The sequence below is a fragment of the Botrytis porri genome, assembly GCF_014898465.1.
Source record: "Botrytis porri strain MUCL 3234 chromosome Unknown BPOR_009, whole genome shotgun sequence".
NCBI classification, from domain to species: domain Eukaryota; kingdom Fungi; phylum Ascomycota; class Leotiomycetes; order Helotiales; family Sclerotiniaceae; genus Botrytis; species Botrytis porri.
Genome location: NW_024066083.1, coordinates 339,801 through 360,908, shown reverse-complemented (window position 1 = coordinate 360,908; position 21,108 = coordinate 339,801). Strand labels below are relative to the sequence as shown.

Below are 21,108 nucleotides of genomic sequence, written 5' to 3'. Positions count from 1 at the left end.
AATCGACCAACCACCACTCTCTCTGTATAAATTTGTTAATTCATTCCTCTATAAATTCCTCTATCTTTCCCTCTTTTCATGACATAATATCCCTTTTATTTCAGAATCCAGATATCTCCTCCTCCTCCTACTACTACAACCACTATCTGTATATTTCCACTCATTCACATGCATGTATCGCTAACATAACATAAAATGATATACCATGATTCCAACTACCACATCACATCGCAACACCCTATAACTTACACCTGCCCTCTCCCCTCCTTTCTTTCCATACACTATACCCCCCCGTCTTCCAAATTACAATTCCTTAGTGACCCTAGGTCTATCATCTCTCCTCCCCATTCCCAGTCCCAATCCTGTACTTTGTTCCCCCTCTTTCTCAATTTCCCTCTCCACCATTTCAATACTACTCAAACTCGGGAATCTTTTACTAAAATCCGCAAGATATTCCTCTTTTTCCAAGGACGTCATATCTGATCTCGGTTGAACCCCAGATCCACCTCTATTAGTTAGATATGACTGTTTAGGTGGAGAGTTATTGATACCAAGACCACCTCCCGTATTCATATTATTGAGATGTGTAGGTTTAGGTGGGGCACTTGGTCTTGGTCCTGTTGTAGTAACTGGTAATTGAGGATGTGTTTGCTGCGGACGAGTTTTGTTATAATTGAGATCGGATGAAGGAACTGAAGGTTGAGCTGGTTTGCGAATGGCAGAAGGTTTTCCATATGGATTTCCAGTTGGTAAAGGATTAGGTTGACCTGGTATATCGGTATACCTTCCATAACCTTCTGCTGTTTTCTTTGGAGAAGGTTGTTGACTATTTTCATCCAAGAGACTTTTGACTTTATGTTGAATACTTGCAGCTCGGGTAACACCACCAATACTCTTTGGAGCTGGTGCACCACCACGATCTGCAAGTCGTTTTCGATATTCGGCTGCTGCATCAGAAACACGTTTTTCTTCAATTGATAATCTTCTTCGTTCATTTTCTCTTCTTTGCTCTGGTGTCATATTGTCATCCACCGTTCCATCATCACTTCTATCATCAGTTGCCTCGGATCCAGCGATTGGTGTTAAGTCACGTCGATCCAAATCTTGTAGAGGACTTGGAGTTCTTGGACCAGGTGGAGCACTGGCATTATTTTCAAATCTTTTAAAAGCATCTCCAAACTTACCCGCCAACAAATTTTTAGTTCCAGATAACGAAATGGTAGGCATACTAGAACGTTTTGATTTTGAACCACTACTTCGACGTCTATCTTTCTTGACCTTTTCATGATCTTCCATTGATTTAAGAAAATCAACATTTGATTGAAGATCATCATCAGTTGGATCTGTGACGGCAAACTCTCTAGAATATGATGGACGTCTTTGAGAATCAATCGAGGGACGACCTTCCTTTTCTCTGAGAAAGTCCATGTTGGATTCCAAATATTGACTTGATGGACGTGATCGACTCAAACTAGATTTTGTTCTCGGAATAGTACTTTCGAGGGCTTCATTGCTAGGTCTACTCATTTCAAGTGATGGTCTAGATGATGATGAATGTTTTGAGTAAGTAGATTGTGGATTGTACGAAGAGGTGCGAGGTAAGCCAGGATGAACAGGTAAAAATTCTTGTGCTTCAAGAGTCGGTGTTCTAGACGGAGTTGCGATTTGATTTCTTGGTAAGCTAGTTGATCGATGATGATCTGAAGGAAGAAGACGTGGAGAAGCGGTGAAATTAGGAGGTCGTGTATTTGCAGGTGGAGGAGTTGGTGTTGTCATTGTACCTTGGGATACATATGAGGATTTCACACCCGGGTGAGTAGGTGTGGGTTGATATATTAATGTTGCCGGTACATCTGATGTTTGAAGCTCTAGTGGATTACTGGATAGAATTTGTTGAGCACGAGATGGCTTCTTGGTTGAAGTTGATGACCCCGGTCGATTTGACATGGCGAATGCATCATCAGCTAATCTTTCTGTAACTCGTTTACTAACAGGTTGTGATGCCTTTGTGGGCGAGGAAGATCCAAAATCGAATTTGCCTCCTTCATGGAGTATTGAAAACTGATCCAAGCTTGGAAATCGATTGGAGATTTCATCCACCACTGGAGCAGAAGTTGTAGAATCTAAAGCGGCAAATGGATCACTAACTGTGCCTCTCATTGGAGACGGGCTAGGTTTTGCAGGTTGTGGCTGCGAATTAGCCGTGGGTCTTCCTCTTCGCATTGGTACGACATCAGGTATAACTGTTTGCTGTTGTGTTGGAGGCGCAAAAACTGCTCCCACGACTGGAGGTGATACCGGAGATTCGGTAGTTGGTAATTGCTGATATTGTCGCGATTCTGACTGGGTTCTTCCAGCATATATCTAATATGGTAAGTTTATTTGTAGGTAGAGGATGAAAGGTATAAAAAAACATACATCCTTAATTGGAACCTCGATTCCTTGCATGAGACATGATTCTCTCAAAACTTGGTATATATTGGGACGAGAAGTTGGCTTCTCTTTCAACATGGATGCTGGAATTTGTTAGCACAGTGCCCTCTTGAGTATCAGGGCGGCATTGGATCTACCTATTAAATTCTTAAGGGGATCGGAAAATACTGGATATGAGGGAAATTTAAAACTTGCGTTCAATATAGCAAGTTGTCCCTGAGCCTCGAATGGCGTGGTATAATAACACAGTTTATACAACAGTACCCCTAATGCCCAAATATCCGATTTCTCATCAATTGGTAGTTTCCTGTATACATCTATCATCTCAGGACTTCTATATTGTAATGTTGTATGTTTTTGAACATCGTCTTCGATCAATCTGCATTCGGCAGCGGTCGTAGCAGCAGGTCGAGGTGGTGCAGTGGAACCAAAGTCGCAGAGCTTAAATCTTCGAGAGGGCCCAGTAGAAGTTATGAGAACGTTCTCGACTTTAAGATCTCGATGTAAAAGGGGAGGTTTAAGGTAGTGCATGCATGCTACTCCTTCTGCCACGTCTGAGAATATCTTTAGAATTTCAGGTTCCGTCAACCTATTTTGTAGTCGAGTATTCATGAAATCGATCAAACCACCGCCATTGCAAAATTCCATGAGTAGGAACACTTCGTACCCTCCCCCTTTCAGTTGTGATGCATGTGAATCGTAATATGTAACAATTGGGCGGTGTCCCTTTAACTTCTTCATGGTTTCCACTTCGGTTCTCATGTTTGCCAAATGTTCCTTATCAGGGACCGCGACTCTTTTCAACACGGCAATATCTGTCCCATCGATAGGTTTTGGCATTTTCACCAGGTAGACATGAGCGAACCCCCCTTCTGAGAAGTACTTTTGAATGACGACCTTGTGAGATCCGACTTGGATTTTTGTTCCGGGTGCGAAAGTTCCAGGGGGTGCCGAGGGGTCTGGTATTGGTACAGATCCTCCATAAACCGTAGGTCGAGGGGCCGTCGCTGACGCATTGTAAGATGCCATGATTTATGTGGTAGATGCGTGTAGCAAGATGATGGCAGATGTAGAGCAGCTAATTAGATATGATCACCGCATTGAGTGAAGTATGTTGGCTTGTAAATTGATTCTTATGATTAAAAAGATATGAAAAGAAGCTTTACAAGAGAGTCCAAAGTTGATTGAACGATGGATGAATAGATTTAACGGTCAACGTTCAATGTCTAATCCAAGTTACTTTGATTGCATGGAGTTTTGAGAATGATGGATGGGGCATATCCAGGCTGGCATTTGATGTTATCCATTGATTTGGTTGTGTGTTCACCGCCTTTTAGTTCTGCCCATATATTTTGACCAATTGAAAAGGGAAGAGAACGTGTCTCACGGCAGGTAGATCATCTGGCTTTGGTGGGTGTGAACACAAGAGCACAATACCTTGATCATTATTATCAAGTGATGGTGAATGAGGGAGAAGGGATGAATGGAAGTGAGATATGATTTTGGAGAACATAATCGATAGAAGTCAATTAATCCAGGAGTTCTATATAGGTACCTATGTATACTATGTATACAATGTATATAGATCGATATATGTACTAGGTTGAGATATAAAACATAACCGTCTCAATTATGAATGAGAGATGGATAACCACTTCCCAGTAAGATCTTACTCCGTACATGATCTATAATCTACTCTAGACCTATTCAAGTATCACGGTATGATGATAATATATGTCCATATATATAAACTTACAGAGTATAGTCTGACTCGTCTTTGATTCTTCAGATTGGACTATTAATGCCCGACTCTCCTTAGGATGTGACTCGGTCAGCCTTGTCCCAACTCCAGAAAGCCTCTTTTCTTTTTCATCCCACCTATCCCATCGATGTTGTTACAGATTTCCATCCAGATAGGTAATTGCTCGACCCAACCATACCTAAGCGTTGTAGTACAATGTTTCAATTGTGCCTTGCATACCATCTATAATACCTACTCAGTAAGCCGTAAGCAGTACTCACTCGGCTTTGGAAAGATATTATATGAATGAATCGTGACAACACGATGACTATTAGGTACTGAGGCGATTGGTTGTACCGACATGGAGTTTCCATTGAAACCGGAAGTCCGATGTCTATTTGCAGGATCGGTAATTGATGGCATCCCCATATTGTTTGCCTGAGATGATTAGAATGGTATGGTGCGGCTGATGTGATGTGGATGTGATGTTGATATGATTTTGATGTGATTTTGATGTGATATTGACATGATGTTGATGTAATGTTGATATTGATATAATATTGATATTGATACAATGTTGATGTGATATTGATGTGATATTGATATGATGTTGATGTTAGTGTTGATGTTAATATTAATATTGATGTTGATGTGATTTTATATCAAGTCTCTTCTCTTTGTATTGTTCTAACAATTCATGGATATTTACAACTACCTAGTATTAATTCTTCACGATAGATACGAGTACAAATTTATGTTTACCGACCTAGTATATACCTTTCAATCCATCTGCCTACTGTCAGTCTGTCTATGACTCTATTTGCTAGGTACATTTGATTCACGTCGCGTCGTCTGATATAAGGCTTTAGTCTTGCGGTTGCCGTTATTGTAAGACCGTTGAAAAGTCTATACCAAATTCAAATAGCATCTGTCTTTTTCATTGGATGGCCATGATGCTCTAGAGTCAAGTTACTTTGTGATTCTTACTTGGGCACATGCACTTTTGGATACCTAGCACGATGGTTACGGTATACTGTAATCTGTGTCAAGGCTACTTGCTTGGAATTTCGACCTATGAAATTGTATTAAAATTTAATCTCCGACAGGAAGAAGATGGGCAAGTTGATGAAGAGTTGATTTGAAGTTGTTCGTAAATATTATTGCTTACTATGTAGGTAGGTAGACAGATATATGAGGAGTGACTGGGTATGAACAATTGAGAGACTTTATCATTGTTGTGATAATAACCTGACCTATGTCTATAGATTCCTTCTATCACGATCATTCTTATGGTTGCCATCAACCTAGTAGGTACTCCCTCTTCTTACCTAGGTAGGCATTTTCTTTTGTTGTTTTCTTAACTCTCTCACGCTCTCTAGGAAATTTTCATTCAATTGTTATTACTCATCCATCACTTCATTCATTCATATCAAAACCACACTTCACTTCACTTCCCTTTCTTCTCTCTTCTCTCTTCCCTCTTCTCTCTTCCCTCTTCTCTCTTCTCTCTTCTCTCTTCCCTCTTCCCTCTTCCCTCTTCCCTCTTCCCTCAATTTTATCTCCCTTCTCTTTCCCAGCCATATTCGTGATCTCCATTTTAGTGAAAGGCTTGAAGCAACTGCAACAGGGATAAGTTCAGCGCTAAGCCTTTAAGCGAATTAAGAAAATTATTGGGATTTTCTGAATACTTAAGGACCATAAAGGACGGCGACTCCCCGACCGACCATGTTGCTACCATAAGAAACCACCCAAAAAATCCACTCAAGGGGAAATTTAACCAATCAACGAGTCCAACGAATTTTCTACCAAACCATACCAATCCATACCAATCCATACCAATCCACACCAATCCATACCACCAGTACATACATATATCAATCAACCATATCACCCATACCACCCGTACCATATACACCATACCAATCCATACATATCAACAATCAGAGTCAAATCAGCCATTCAATTCAAAGGGAAAAGAATACAATAATAGCTTTCCCCCGTATTTAAATCTACAATTGAAGAAAAAGAAAAAAAAAAATTATAATCCCGCCTCGCGATCAAGGCTGAAAGGTTCACAATTACTACTACCACCTACCACCTACCACCTACAATCTCTCAATACACGTCGTCGCTATCAACATTAACCTGACTTATATTTCAAGACATCATCAAAACTTCTTGGGATCTCTTTGCAATTACTGGTTTATTAATTTATTGCACTTACGCGTCTAGCAAACTTTTCTTCGATATTGCATATTGCAATTCTCACTCGAAAGTACTACCCAAGCTACACTTTTACTTCTTTCTTTTTTTTGCCACGACGACGACTATACTAAACGATAACGAAGTTGTATGGATTAACGAACTTTCACAAAAACTCATCTTTTGGCATATATGGCGTTTTCCCTTTGAACCTCTTCATACAGATAATGAACCACACGCGTATGGAAAATGGCTTCAAGGTATGTTTCACCTCCACCACCCTCAATATTAAGCTGTGATCAATGCGGCCGCGTTGCATTTGAATGCTGCATTTCGGGAATTAATTATGGCTTTGCTGACATGATGATACGTTGAAATAGATTGGATCGACTTGTCACGTGAGTATCTTCTCTTTGGGTCACTCCATCTTTTCTATGTTTGGTTGAGACAAAGTCAAACCCTTGAAAGTTTTTATTACGCCGTGGAACTTTTACGGGAAACGTATAATTGAAGATCTCTTTTCATATGATATGATCATCAATGATCTTCATTTCGAGAATATTCTGGGACGAGTTTCATTTGAGCCTCATCTCTTTTCCCTACCTCCTACTGACTTTTGATTCAGGCTACTGGAAACAGGAAGCACCCCATTAATTAGGAATACTGCTGCTCAGCAATTGGCTGATGTACAGAAATCACATCCCGAAGAACTTTTCAATTTATTAACAAGAGTTGTACCATATCTTCGTCATAAGACTTGGGATACACGAACAGCTGCTTCGAAAGCATTGGCTGGAATTGTCGAGAATGCAGAAAAGTATGACCCAAATGGTGAGGATGACTTGGCGAAAGATGAATCAAAACCCGAAGAATCTGGAATAAAAAAGGAAGAAGCCGTAGAGCCAACACCACTTGCCGAAGGACAATTGAGTCTTGATACTCTCGACATTGTATCGATTCTCAAATATGGTAAAGAACTTGTTCGTGGTGGAGATAGAGGTCATGATTGGGCTTTAGCTTCTTTGGACCCCGCTCAACGTCTTGCCCATCAAAAGAAGACACTCGATGGACGACTTGGTCTTCTTGGTCCATATTCCGAAGAGGAGCTTGAATATGCAGCTCCAAATACTAACCAGAATGGATCAAGTATCACACTGGCACGTGAGGATTCAAATGGCTTTTCACGACAAGAAAAGAACAGAGGTACATCTACACCTTCGGAAGAAAGTGGACTGAGTGCGAGACAGCTCAATCAACTGAAACGAAAGAGAAAAAGAGAAGCGATGACTGCTGGTAGCAAAAGTAGGCTAGTAGATCTTTCCGTACGACGTACGAATACTTCGAACGATGTAGATACTTCCATGCCGGATGCCGGTGGTGAAGATTCCAAAAATCCTATGGCCGATTATTTCTCAACGGAAAGAAATTCTGAAATAGATGAGGATTCCAAAGTTGTTTCGGAATTCAAGGGACCAATCATGCCAATCAAATCCGAACTTGAGACCGAGGGCGAACAAGAAGGATCGGAGTGGCCTTATGAACGTCTCTGTGAATTTCTTGTGGTCGATTTATTCGATCCTCAATGGGAAACGCGGCATGGTGCTGCAATGGGTTTGAGGGATATCATACGTGTCCATGGAGCCGGTGCTGGAAGGCAATTAGGAAAGACTCGTGCCGAAAACAACTTACTCAATCAATGTTGGCTTGACGACTTAGCTTGTCGGCTGTGCTGCGTTTTTATTTTGGATCGTTTTGGGGACTATGTTTCAGATACAGTTGTTGCACCTATTCGAGAAACAATTGGTCAGACTCTTGGTGCTTTACTCATTCACCTCCCACCTCCAGTCGTTTATTCCGTTCATCACATTTTGTATCGTCTCGTTATGCAAAATGACATTCAACTGGATAAACCAGGCTGGGCTATTTGTCATGGTGGTATGATTGGTCTTCGTTACTTGGTGGCAGTTCGAAACGATTTGTTACTCAAAGATAACGATTTGATCGATGGAGTCATTCGTGCTGTGATGAAAGGTTTAGGTGATTGGGATGATGATGTTCGTTCTGTTAGTGCAGCAACTCTCATTCCAATTGCTAAAGAGTTTGTCAACTTGAGACCTGAAGCACTTGATGGCCTCATCAATATTGTTTGGGAATGTCTTTCAAATCTTGGTGATGATTTGAGTGCTAGCACAGGACAGATCATGGATTTGCTCGCCAAACTTTGCAGTTTCCCTGAAGTATTAGAAGCTATGAAGAAGAATGCATCCCGAGACGCTGAACAATCTTTTGGGCTTTTGGTACCAAGATTGTATCCATTCCTTCGACATACTATCACATCCGTGCGTTCGGCAGTTCTGCGAGCTTTGTTAACATTTGTCGGCATTGAGGGTGAAGGGACCAGGGATTGGATGGATGGGAGAATTCTCCGATTGATCTATCAAAATATTCTGGTTGAGAGAAATCAAGATACGTTGAATTTATCACTTCAAGTATGGAAAGCATTAGTACATTTTCTTGCGAGAGATCCAGAACATTTATCCGCAGAATTTGCACCACACATCGATCCTCTTATGCAACTTACGTTACATCCCATAGGTGTATCTCGACATCCATTACCTATGAACGCCACACTTTTCCAAAGACCATCTGGTAATTCTTACCTACCTAGTGGTCCTACAAGTAACGCTCGTCCTAGTACACCTTCCGGTCCTGAACCTCCAACGAAAAAGCGTCGAAAGGCTACAAAGGTTGTTGAACCTACTCCTACATCATCATCACATGATGTCGATGGTCCCATGATGCAAGGTGATGTGGATCTAGTGGGTATGGACATTTTGATTAGATCTCGTGCATCAGCCGCCAAAGCTATGGGTCTCATTATGTCTCTCGTACCAGCTCCTGCTCTCAATGCATATGATGCTAGTATTACCCCAGGAATGTCTTCGGCTTTCTCTTCTACACAACTGACGGCTTCCATCATTATCGACGAATACGCCAAAAATTGTATCTCAAAGACTCATGCTTTACGTTTTGAACCAGCTCTTACAAAGATTCTCGAAACCGAACGCCCTCTCACGTATAGAGACTTAGTCAGCTACACACATTTGGTTCGAACTCAATGTTCACAACTCCTCAATACCTTTCGCGATGTTGGAAAAGTTTCTCAGGGACGTCTACCTGTACTTGCGGTTGTCGTTGCTGGTGAAGCTGAAGCTGGGCCAGATGCTTTCTCAGTTGTGACTGCTGAAAAATGTGTTTCCGAGGATTTCGATCGATTAAAGAAAATTCTTTCTCCTGGTCAACGTATGATTGCGACCCAAGCTCTTACCGAAGCACGCGAAACTGTAACCGAAGTCATCAATAACGCAAAGAGCATCAAAGAGTTGAGAGATACCCGTATCAAGGCTGCTGCTGCAAGTGCTTTGGTCGCTATGAAGGTTTCACCTAAGAAGCCATCTCATATCATCAAATCTATGATGGATAGTGTCAAGAAAGAGGAAACTTTGGAATTGCAACAACGGTCTGCTTTCTCTATCGCTCGGCTTATCGAAATATTTGCAGAAGGTGGTCGTACTGGACCGGCTCAAAAGGTTGTATCGAATCTGGTTAAATTCATGTGTATGGAAACTTCAGAGACACCAGAATTCGCTCCAAATGCTCCTCTCACAACTGCCATTCTATCATTACGGAAGGAAGAAGATCGTAAAGATCATCCGGATGCAGCAAAATTTGCACGAGAAGCCAAAGAAGCGAGGATAACCAGAAGAGGTGCCAAGGAAGCCTTGGAACAACTTTCTACAATATTTGGTCCCGAATTATTAAACAAGGTCCCTACACTCAAAGCTTTAATGGAACAACCACTACGACATGCATTTGGTGGTACTCTTCCACGAGACTGCATAGACCCCACACAATCCTCTGGACAAGAAGCTATTGATGGTATGTCCGTAATTCGTGCTTTGACACCCACGTTGGATAAATCATTATATCCTTTTATCATGGAATTACTTCCTCTTGTCGTCACAGCTCTTCACTCGGAATTATCAGTTTTCCGTTACATGGCAGCTAAATGTCTTGCAACGGTTTGCAGTGTTATTACTGTCGAAGCCATGACGTTACTTGTGGAGAAAGTTTTACCTTCCATCAGCAACCCACTTGACCTCAACTTCCGTCAAGGTGTCATTGAATCAATTTATCATCTTATTGCTGTTATGGGTGACAGTATATTACCATATGTCATTTTCCTCATTGTTCCTGTTCTTGGACGAATGAGTGATTCAGATACTGATGTACGAGTACTTGCTACAACTTCTTTCGCTACTCTTGTTAAACTTGTTCCACTTGAAGCAGGTATTCCAGATCCTCCTGGTTTATCACAAGAATTATTACAAGGTAGAGATCGCGAACGTACCTTTATTGGTCAACTTTTGGATCCTCATAAAGTTGAGGAATTCAAAATTCCTGTCGCCATCAAAGCGGAACTTCGTTCTTACCAACAAGAAGGTGTTAATTGGCTCAACTTTTTGAACAAATATCACCTTCATGGAATTCTTTGTGATGATATGGGTCTTGGAAAAACATTACAAACATTATGTATTGTCGCAAGTGATCATCATCTTAGAGCTGAGGAATTTGCCAAAACTGGTGCCCCAGAATCCAGAAGAATGCCATCTCTCATCATATGTCCCCCTACTCTTTCCGGTCATTGGCAACAAGAAATCAAAGCATATGCTCCTTTCCTTACATGTACAGCTTATGTTGGACCTCCACTTGATCGAGCTCGTTTTAGAGAACAACTTGGTCAAACTGATATCGTCATTACATCATACGAAATTTGTCGTAATGACATTGATGTTTTGTCACCACTCAATTGGAATTATTGTGTTCTAGATGAAGGTCACCTGATCAAGAATCCTCGAGCTAAAACTACTGTCGCTGTCAAACGTCTACTTAGCAATCATCGACTTATCCTTTCCGGTACACCAATTCAAAACAATGTACTGGAACTTTGGTCTCTTTTCGATTTCCTCATGCCAGGTTTCCTTGGGGCCGAGAAGGTTTTCTTGGATCGTTTCGCCAAACCAATTGCCGCTAGTCGTTATAGTAAATCTTCTTCAAAAGAACAAGAAGCCGGTGCTCTTGCTATTGAAGCTTTACACAAACAAGTTCTACCATTCCTTCTACGTCGTCTTAAAGAAGAGGTTTTGGATGATTTACCACCTAAGATTTTACAAAATTACTACTGTGATCTTAGTGATTTACAGAAGAAACTTTTCGAAGATTTCACCAAGAAAGAAGGCAAAACTCTTGCTGAAAAGGCATCATCTGGTGATAAAGAAGCAAAACAACATATTTTCCAAGCTCTACAATATATGCGCAAACTCTGCAATTCTCCTGCACTTGTTATGAAAGAAGGTCACAAACAATATGAAGACACTCAACGACTTCTTGCCAAACAAGGAACTAGTCTTCGAGATCCTGTTCACGCACCAAAATTAACGGCCTTGAGAGATTTGCTTGTTGATTGTGGTATTGGTACAGAACCTTCTTCCGAAAATGAAATTACCACCGAAACTTCTTTTGTCTCACCTCATCGAGCTTTAATCTTCTGTCAAATGAAGGAAATGTTAGATATGGTTCAAAATGATGTTCTCAAGAAGATGTTACCCTCAGTACAATTCTTACGTATGGATGGATCAGTTGATGCTAATAAACGTCAAGATATCGTCAACAAATTTAATTCCGATCCTTCATATGATGTCTTACTTCTCACAACTAGTGTAGGAGGTTTGGGACTCAATTTGACAGGTGCTGATACGGTTATTTTTGTGGAACATGATTGGAATCCTCAGAAAGATTTGCAAGCTATGGATAGAGCTCATAGAATTGGTCAAAAGAAGGTGGTTAATGTTTATCGATTGATTACTAGGGGTACTTTGGAGGAAAAGATTTTGAGGTTCGTTATGATCCCGTTCATATATATTTTCCCTGTCATTTCACTTTTTTCTCTCCCAAATATTTCACAAATCAAATACTAATTTATGCCCAATAGTCTTCAAAGATTCAAAATCGACGTAGCGTCCACAGTAGTCAATCAACAAAATGCTGGCCTGGGAACTATGGAAACAGATCAAATCCTCGACCTCTTTAATCTAGGTGATACATCAGAAGTTCCATTAGCAGCAGATAGTAGTGTTCAAGCAGAACGAGAAGAAGATATGGTTGATGCGACTGGAGAAGTAAGGGAGAAAGGAAAGAAAGGTTGGTTGGATGATCTGGGAGAATTATGGGATGGAAAGGAATATGAGGAAAGTTTCGATTTAGAGGGATTCTTGAAAACTATGAAATAGTTAGGAGATGGTGGAGTGTGGGTGGTAGTGAAGTATTTGGTGGTGGGCTTGGGATATTAGTATTGAGAGGGAAGATGGAGAACGGAAGGACGGAGATGAGGGAAGCCAATTTTTTTTCTGAAATGGGACAGGCTTATTAGTATATTAGTACATTAGTATATGAGAAGGGGCGTTTTTTCTTCTGTTTTTTGATATTTTTGATATCTCTTTTGTTTTCGATGGTTGATGGTGGATTGCACAAGGGGGTTTGTGATGGGATCAAGAGCGGGCTTTGTATGATTAGATGGTTGGGAATAGAGAGGGAAGGGGAAGAGAGCAGAGATTCAGAGAACAGAGGAAAGAATGAAATTATGAGAATGAATGAAGAATGAAAAATGAACGAAGAATGAGAATTTAGTTGGAAGAATTTGATTGAGGAAAGAAAACATGGTATAATTAATACTCTCCTTGGATGTTTTTCGTATCTTCTATTGTATATTTGTATATTTATACCTAGTTACGAGATGAGATTATAGTGTATTGTAATTTATTAGCAAATTAGTTATCTGGTAACTATCTAGTAAAAAGAGATATCTTATAGAAAGAAAAAAATAACATATGATTACTCGTCGGCTATTCATCATATGGCCAACCACCACCTCAGGTGGTACTACTACCTTGAGGATAGTTCTAGTTCTGCTTTTCATTTTCTTTCTGACTCTCTCGTGTATTCCCTCAACTTCGCACAATCCTGTGATCTTCCGGCCGCAAGTTCCTCCCTCTACGAAGCGAAGAAGAAAAATTATTCTTTTATTCTTCTTTTTTTTTTCGGACTCGTAACTTCACTCTGTTCTATCCACTCCATTCCACTCCGTTACACTTCGCTATGTACTCCACTCCATTCACTATCCACTCCATTCAATTCACTCCATTCAATTCACTCCATTCAATTCACTCCATTCAATTCACTCCATTCAATTCACTCCGCCCCACTGCACACATGACACAAATCTCACACAAATAATAATTTCCATCCATCCATCCATCTCCCCCCCCCCCACACAAACCCACTCTCATGTTATATAATATAGATTTATAAATTCCGCCCCGCCCCAACAACCAGTGTAAATGTAAATGTCCCTCGTGGCGCAATTGGCTAGCGCGTTCGACTGTTAAATATGGTATCGAGAGGTTCGTGGTTCGACCCCACGCGAGGGAGCGAGTTTTTGATTTTTGGTTCTTCGGGGGGAATTTTTTGGAGGGAAGGGGTTTTTGATGGAGGAGGGGGCTTTTGAGGAGTGGTTGTTGGGAAGGGGGATTTTGTTTTGTTTTTGTTTTTTTTTTTTATGGGGGAGAGGGGGTTGTGAGGGGGAAAGAGGGTTTTCTGAGAGTACGAGGAGGAAGAGAGAGGGAAGGGGAGATTATGGTGGGGGACTGTTGGGGAGGGGATTTTGGGGAAAAGTTGAGAATGGAGGAGAGAGGGACGAAGGAAGTTTTGATGAGGGGGTTGTTGGGGAGGGAGTTTGGGGGAGAAGGGGTTTTCTTTTGGCGGGGGGAGGAGGAGGAGGATGAGATTTTTGGAAGAGGGGGGTGTTTTTCGAGGAATTGGGGTTGATGTTTTGGAGGAATTTTCTTTCGGTTGGGAGGAGGATGAGATTTTCGGGGGGGGGTGAGGATGTGAGGAGGGGAGAGTGGGTAGTTTTTTGAGATGGAAGGAGGCGATTTTGTTGGTGTGGAGGGGGAAAATGTTTTTGGGGGTTGGTGAGGTGAGGAGGGAGGTGGTTTGTTGGTAGAGGGTTTTCTGGAGGGCTGGTGATTCGAGGAGGAGGAGTAGGAGGACGGATGAGGGGATGCTGGGATGCTGGGATGCTGGGATGCTGGGATGGGATTTCTTTTCCAAGAGGGGATTTTTTGAGGGGTGAGGAGGGAGAAGAGAGTTGGGATTTTGTTGAGAATTTGAGAGGGGAGGGAGGAAGAGAGGGGGTTCTTTTGTGAAGGGTTCTTTGGGTGGCTGGGTGGGTAGATTGATAGGTAGGTAATGAGTAGGTTAGTATTTATCTATTTGGGTATGTGAAGGTTATGTTCTTTGGATTTGGATTTGCTTGGCTTGGTTTGGTTTGGGCTGTTTTGAATGTAGAGGGGTGATAGGATGGATTGGGGGAGGGAGGAGTACAAGAGAAGGAGGAATATGAAGGGATGTGATGGAATTGGAGTTGAGATATTTTTCTACATATGAATAATAAAAAGAGAGTTGAGAGTTAAAAAACGAGGAAAGGCGAGTAATGATTTAAAAAATGGAGAGGAAAGGAGAGTTGGGAAGTAACTGGATCAGATCATATTGGGATTATATTGAATCATAAATAAGAGTCTTCGGGAATAATATTTTGATATCGTATTGAAAGATTGGGTTTATAAGTTGATTGGAATTTGTGAGGGAATAGCATAGGATGTTATGATTAATTTATTATTGTTGATTAAATATTGTATGTAGTGGTTTTATTCTCGAGATTTGGGTTAGGACGTTGAATGGTTTTGATGGGTAGATGGAGATGGAGATGGAGATGGAGATAGTTGCACAAAGTATACACCGAAGCAGGAACTTGGAGGGCAGCTCGATTCCACGACTAAGGGTGAGAATGAGGCTAACGCCCTGGATATATCGTGATCGATGACTACAGTATAAAGTCATCATTGCTACTGGTAATAGAGATATATTGACAAATGTTATGGTACTTGTTGTTGTTGTTGTTGGGCGAATGAGTAGGATGTTGAGTTTGTCAGTTACACTGATGACGAGAGATGTATCGCGAGTATGTGAGAATCAAGGTGTGTGTCGGAAATTGAAGGATATGTTTTTGACGAAAGGAACAATGTCTAGTTGTCTTGTGTCTGTACGATCGGGCTGAAGTTTGGGAATATTGGAGAAGAGCTATGTGAGGTGAACTTTGGCTTCATATGTAGATGGTAATTTTGGAATGTAAGCAAACTTGGGTACTCGCATTTGACTATTCGACTTTGGTGATAGTGACTAGTGGTTGAACTCGTACATGTGAGGATTATGGTCTTTACGAGGTGGAAAGTAGAAGGAGATTTACACTTAATCCAGCTCCAGTCTCCATGAGCTAATAGTGCGTAACGTGAACCATACAATGATATTTGTGATCAACTAAGAGCTCAAAAATTACTTAAGATAGAAAATCGCTATAGCTTCAGAGATTTTCCTGGATCAAAGAAGGAGATCCCCATTCGGGTTTCCGTGAACAACAGAGATGTGAAGCATTTTTCTAGAATGCAGATTCGAAGCTCTGATGGCAGACTTGCCATACCAAGAGTCGAATGTCGGCATTCTTATCTGATATTGGGTACTGCAATTCTGGGGACTGAGGTGAATGAGGTTTAGAATTGAAAATGGGGTAGATTGGTGATATCATGGAATGATAATAAGAATACGATAAGTGAAGGATATGTCTAAACAGGGAGATCTTTTTCAGTGTGTCAACGCCATGGAATGATAAAAAAGCTCACTTGAGATGTTCATAGCGAGGGGTTCTGAGATGTTCGTCCCAAATAGGATAATCCTCAGTAGCGACTTTGTTAATAGCATCATGATAATCTACGAGCCCTATGACAAAACTATTATCCTGAGCAATACTTTAATTGTGTCCATCCCCGTTGCCGATTTCCGAATACCGGTTCAAAGATTGGCTCATTGACAAATCGCAATTCCTTGAGTGCGAAAGGGGTCAATTTGTATGGTCCAATGAATCTCGTTACCTTTATTCTGCCACATCCATCCCACTTGGGTTGATCCGCTCCATATAAGATTATCATACATACAATTTACCCTGACAATGATATATAACTCCCTAAACTCGAGCGCAGCGAGGAAATGGGGGTTTGGGGGCTTGCCCCCATAGTATCCCGTTTATGATTCGAAAAGGGCAATGAAAAAGATGAATCAATGAAACCTCAATTCAAATCGTTCATTCATCCATTCGAATTGAGAGTTTATTGACATTGTGACGGATTCAAAGCGGTAAGATATCACACACTATTTAACCTCCGGGAATCAGGGGCCAAGAATTAACCTTACATTCTAGCCTTCTTAGCGTCTTGGTGTTGATGTTTATCGGACAAGTTAGCCGTAACAATCAATAATTAATTAATATTCACTTAACTAACTTAACTAAAGAGTTCGAGCAGCTATTAAATTGGGAAAAAGGGAAAATCTCCAGAATAGACATGGACATGTTATTATCCTTCTTTCATATTCAAATGTCTGTATGGCAGGCTTTCGCTTTTATACTCGTCGATTACGAGTTTTAATATCTTCCACTACTTTTCAATTGTCATCTATATTTTTACTCATCTTTCTGGTCGTTCGATATGTCTTTCTTCACAATCATGACGGTGATGTATTTCCTCCAATGCCAGGTCCCGTAACGACAGTTGAGGATCCTGCGATTGACTGGTTCAAATTCGCATATGTTCAATATGTGACTTCGCCTGAATATCTATGCAGTGCACTTATGCTCTGGTCGCAAGTCGAAACTATCGGGAGTCGAGCTCAACGATTAATGTTATATCCATCACATTGGAATGTTGAAGAAATCGATACGAATCTTCCTTCCAACCCTCTCACGCCCATTGCCAGATTATCAAAACAAGCACAAACCGAGTGTTACGTTACATTACAACCGGTGGATGTTCTACATCAGAACCATACGGAACAGTCAACATGGACAGGTTCATATACCAAACTTCTTGCATTCAATCTCACGCAATATGATCGAGTTTTACATCTCGATGCAGATGCGAATTATCTTCGAAATATGGATGAACTATTCCTATTGCCATCTGCTCCGGTCGCGATGCCATATACGTATTTTGGACCACCAAGCAATTGGGCATATTCCTCTCATTTATTATTATTACATCCTTCGACCAACCTATTTCCAAGAATCGAATCAGCAGTACAACATGCGGGACCGAATGAAAACGAGATGGATATATTGAATACAATATTTTCCCCAAGTATCTTAGCAATTCCATCTCGTCCTTATAATCTTCTCTCGGGAGAACTCCGACGCAAATCACATGAAGAATATTTGGGCAATGTGAAAGATACTTGGGATGCGGAAAAAGCATTGGCAGAAGCGAAATATATGCCATTTTCAGATTGGCCAATACCAAAACCTTGGATTCAAGCAACGAAAGAAGAATTGAATAGATATATGCCGGATTGTGTTGCGAGTGAATGGTTTGGAGCGACGGATTGTAGGGATCGAACGATTTGGTTGGGTTTATATGGAATGTTTGCTAGGAGAAGGAAGGAGGTTTGTGGAATTGGATTTGAATTACAACAAAGAGTGATGATTGGAGATGGAGAGGATGGAGAGTTGAGTGGTGATGTGGTTAATTGAGTATTGGGATGATGGAGATGATGTGGATGGTGGTACATGGTATAATCACGATGTTGAACTTGGATCAGGTGATTAACCTTATTGGGATTATGGGCGAAGGTCAAGTATTCTGAGAGATATAATTCAACAGACAAGATATTGTTGGATTAGTTTTGACTTCATTATCTAACAAACATAATGCCATTTCCATTGGCGAGTGACAGGTGATAATCTCATGTTCGGAAGGATTTCACCCCCGCGTTCCGTCTCCGCTCCACGCTTATATTAAGATAGGAGACTTCCTAATAGAAAGATAATCCCAGAGGACTATTTATATAAACAATATAAATATGGTATGGAACGAACCATTGCACCATTATTTTCAATTCAGAATTCTTCATAATTCAGATTTCGAATTATACACCTTCAAAATTACCATCATCATGACAACCCTATCCGACTTCACACGTCTATCCCCCTGTATCTACATCCACGACCCCTCGGAATCCACCACCTCATCATCAAGACTCTCCCCCTCCCCCAAATCCCCCGATCTAATCCTCCTCACCTCCTGGCTCAACGCCTCCCCAAAACACATCTCCAAATACACAACTCTCTACCAAACTCTCCACCCCCACACCCCCATCCTCCTCCTGACCACCTCCACTCTGCACATCTTCTCCTCCTCCTCCAATTCCCTCATCCGTCTCACCCCCGCTCTCAACATCCTCTCCCAACTTCCCGCCACCTCCAAACTCCTCGCTCATTCCTTCTCCAACGGCGGCGCCTTCACACTCTCATTCCTCGCGCGCGAATTCCATTAAAAACTAGGGAGATCTCTTCCCATCACTTCACTAGTTCTTGATTCTTCCCCTGGAAGATTCAGATACAAAGCAACTGTATCCGCCTTCTCACATGGTTTCCCACGATTGTGGATTGTGCATTTTCTATGTATGAGTTTTTTGTATTTTGTGTTGGGGGGGTATAAAATTTTGTTGAAACTTTTTGGGGGAATAGATGTGATAGAGAGGATTAGAAGGGATCTTAATGATGAACGGATTTTCGAGAGGGATGCGAGGAGATTGTATGTTTTTAGTGAGGGGGATGAGATGGTGAGGTGGGTGGATGTGGAAGATGATGTGGAAGAGGCGCGGAGGAAGGGATTTGGAGGCAGGGAAGGGGTGAGGAGGGTGAGGTTTGCGGAGACGGGACATTGTGGTCATGTGGTGGGGGAGGAGAATAGGGGGAGGTATGTTGCGGCTTTGGAGGGGGTTTGGGAGGGGAGGGGGTGAGGAGATCTGTAGATGGGAGAGGTGGTTTGAGGTTGTGTTATTTGTAGGAGTATTGGATGTTAATGAGAGATTATTGGTAAATATATAGACTAACAGGATGCTATAAAAATGAACTTGTGAATATCTCTTGACATATTAACTTATTTATTTTAGGAATTATTATAATTATTTATTTGATCTAAAATACTCAAATTAACGTGGTTCATATATGAGTAGATCATATCATCGAATAGATCACTCAATTCATATATAAATTTATCTGTATATAATTATACATCTTCTTTATTAATTAATAAAATTATTCGAGAATCTTTTATATAAATTATAATCTTTCAATTATTTTAAAAATTTAATTCTGATTTAAAATTCTAAGTGTTATTAAAACTATTAAAGAACAATAGTTTTTCTAATAAAAAATATAACAATTTCGAATTAAAATTTCTTTTTTTTTAAAAAAAATCTGAATATTATAAATATTTCGTTTTTACTATTATTTTTAATAATTTTTCTTTTAAAAATGATTAATTTTAGTGTATTTTCAAGTAATTCATTTGATGATATAATCCACTCGTATATGAACCACATTATACCTTCTGATATCAAACAATTGAAGCATAAATTTGTTAAACATCTCGATAGCTGGGAAGTGTCTCATCCATGTATGTAATCTGAATATTTCTCTTTTGTCGACGTATCATACCTGGTGGGTAATAACTAGATAAACAAAGTGCCTGCCCAAAACCCATCACATCAATCCCAAAAGATAAATTCCCAGCCGCACAAATACGTCCATCGTCACTAAACATCCCGAGAATCTTCATGATCTCTTTCAAACACTCCCGTCACATTTCAGTCATAAAGTAATAGTAATTCAGAAGCCTCAATCTCATTCCACATGAAAACATACCACTTACTAGAGATATCCTACAGTCCCAGAAGGTCCAGATCAGATATAAACTTCAAATTGTATACTGTTCGAGTTTTTAAAAATTGGCATGTGTTGCTTTCGATTCAAATCGATTCGATTCGATACTATCATATAATCATGATACGCTCCTCTGATAAACATGAAGGATTTAAATTCGTCACCAGAAACATATCCCCCCTCTTATTCGATTACACAAAACTACCACAGAAAATCCCGAGCACGAGCACTCATCACAAATCCTAAAACTTCGTGCAAAACCAGCGTAAAATCTCCATATGGTCATAGACTACACCCTAGTTCGTGTAACTCCTACTCCACAACCTTTTATTCGGTTAAATAGGGGACGGGGACGGATGATCACGCGGTTTCGGAGACGAGTGGTTAGTTATAGGTTTCGATTTATCTATTTGTGGAAGTTTTGGAGCTTTAGGGTCGTGAGACTCTTGGATTTCTGAAAATATTTTCTGGTGTCTGATTTGATGTTTAGATATTGAGTATAGTTAGGGAGTAAAGAATTACTCGTTCGGTCAGGTAAATAATCATGTTATGAAAAATCCAACTCAGAATTTTTGAAGCTTTAAGCTAGGGGATTGCTGGATTTTAATTGTTTTCTTGGGGTCTAATCTGATTTGAATTTAATCCCTTGATTCGAAGGTGAAGAATTGTATGATCTGATGGATTTATTTAGGGGATTGATTGGGTTGTGGTGTCCCCCTATCTGGCATTGGGTAAATTGATATAATCATCTCGATTCCTATCTCCATCTACAAGACAGGAACTA

General features: G+C 40.6%; 5 protein-coding genes across 5 annotated transcripts; 2 read left to right on the top strand and 3 right to left on the bottom strand.

The window, feature by feature from the left end:
• Positions 1-283: 283 nt before the first annotated feature.
• Positions 284-3,704, bottom strand: EAF01_006945 (uncharacterized protein). The gene is made up of 3 exons (XM_038915199.1): positions 2,571-3,704; positions 2,419-2,516; positions 284-2,364 (listed from the first exon to the last, which is right to left on the bottom strand). Exons 1-3 carry the CDS (start codon positions 3,460-3,462, stop codon positions 304-306), a joined length of 3,051 nt encoding a protein of 1,016 aa, XP_038768837.1. The 5' UTR covers positions 3,463-3,704; the 3' UTR covers positions 284-303.
• Positions 3,705-5,590: 1,886 nt separating this feature from the next.
• Positions 5,591-5,770, bottom strand: EAF01_006944 (uncharacterized protein; the record flags this gene model as incomplete). The annotated part of the gene is made up of 1 exon (XM_038915198.1): positions 5,591-5,770. The coding sequence occupies one exon, from the start codon at positions 5,768-5,770 to the stop codon at positions 5,591-5,593; it is 180 nt and encodes a 59-aa protein (XP_038768836.1).
• An 855-nt stretch (positions 5,771-6,625) lies between these two features.
• EAF01_006943 (uncharacterized protein) lies at positions 6,626-12,726 on the top strand (the record flags this gene model as incomplete). Its single annotated transcript, XM_038915197.1, has 4 exons — positions 6,626-6,636; positions 6,757-6,774; positions 7,002-12,332; positions 12,429-12,726. The coding sequence occupies 4 exons, from the start codon at positions 6,626-6,628 to the stop codon at positions 12,724-12,726; spliced, it is 5,658 nt and encodes a 1,885-aa protein (XP_038768835.1).
• A 4,406-nt stretch (positions 12,727-17,132) lies between these two features.
• Positions 17,133-18,128, top strand: EAF01_006942 (uncharacterized protein; the record flags this gene model as incomplete). Its single annotated transcript, XM_038915196.1, has 1 exon — positions 17,133-18,128. One exon carries the CDS (start codon positions 17,133-17,135, stop codon positions 18,126-18,128), a length of 996 nt encoding a protein of 331 aa, XP_038768834.1.
• A 533-nt stretch (positions 18,129-18,661) lies between these two features.
• EAF01_006941 (uncharacterized protein) lies at positions 18,662-18,874 on the bottom strand (the record flags this gene model as incomplete). The annotated part of the gene is made up of 1 exon (XM_038915195.1): positions 18,662-18,874. The coding sequence occupies one exon, from the start codon at positions 18,872-18,874 to the stop codon at positions 18,662-18,664; it is 213 nt and encodes a 70-aa protein (XP_038768833.1).
• Between the last annotated feature and the right edge of the window lie 2,234 nt (positions 18,875-21,108).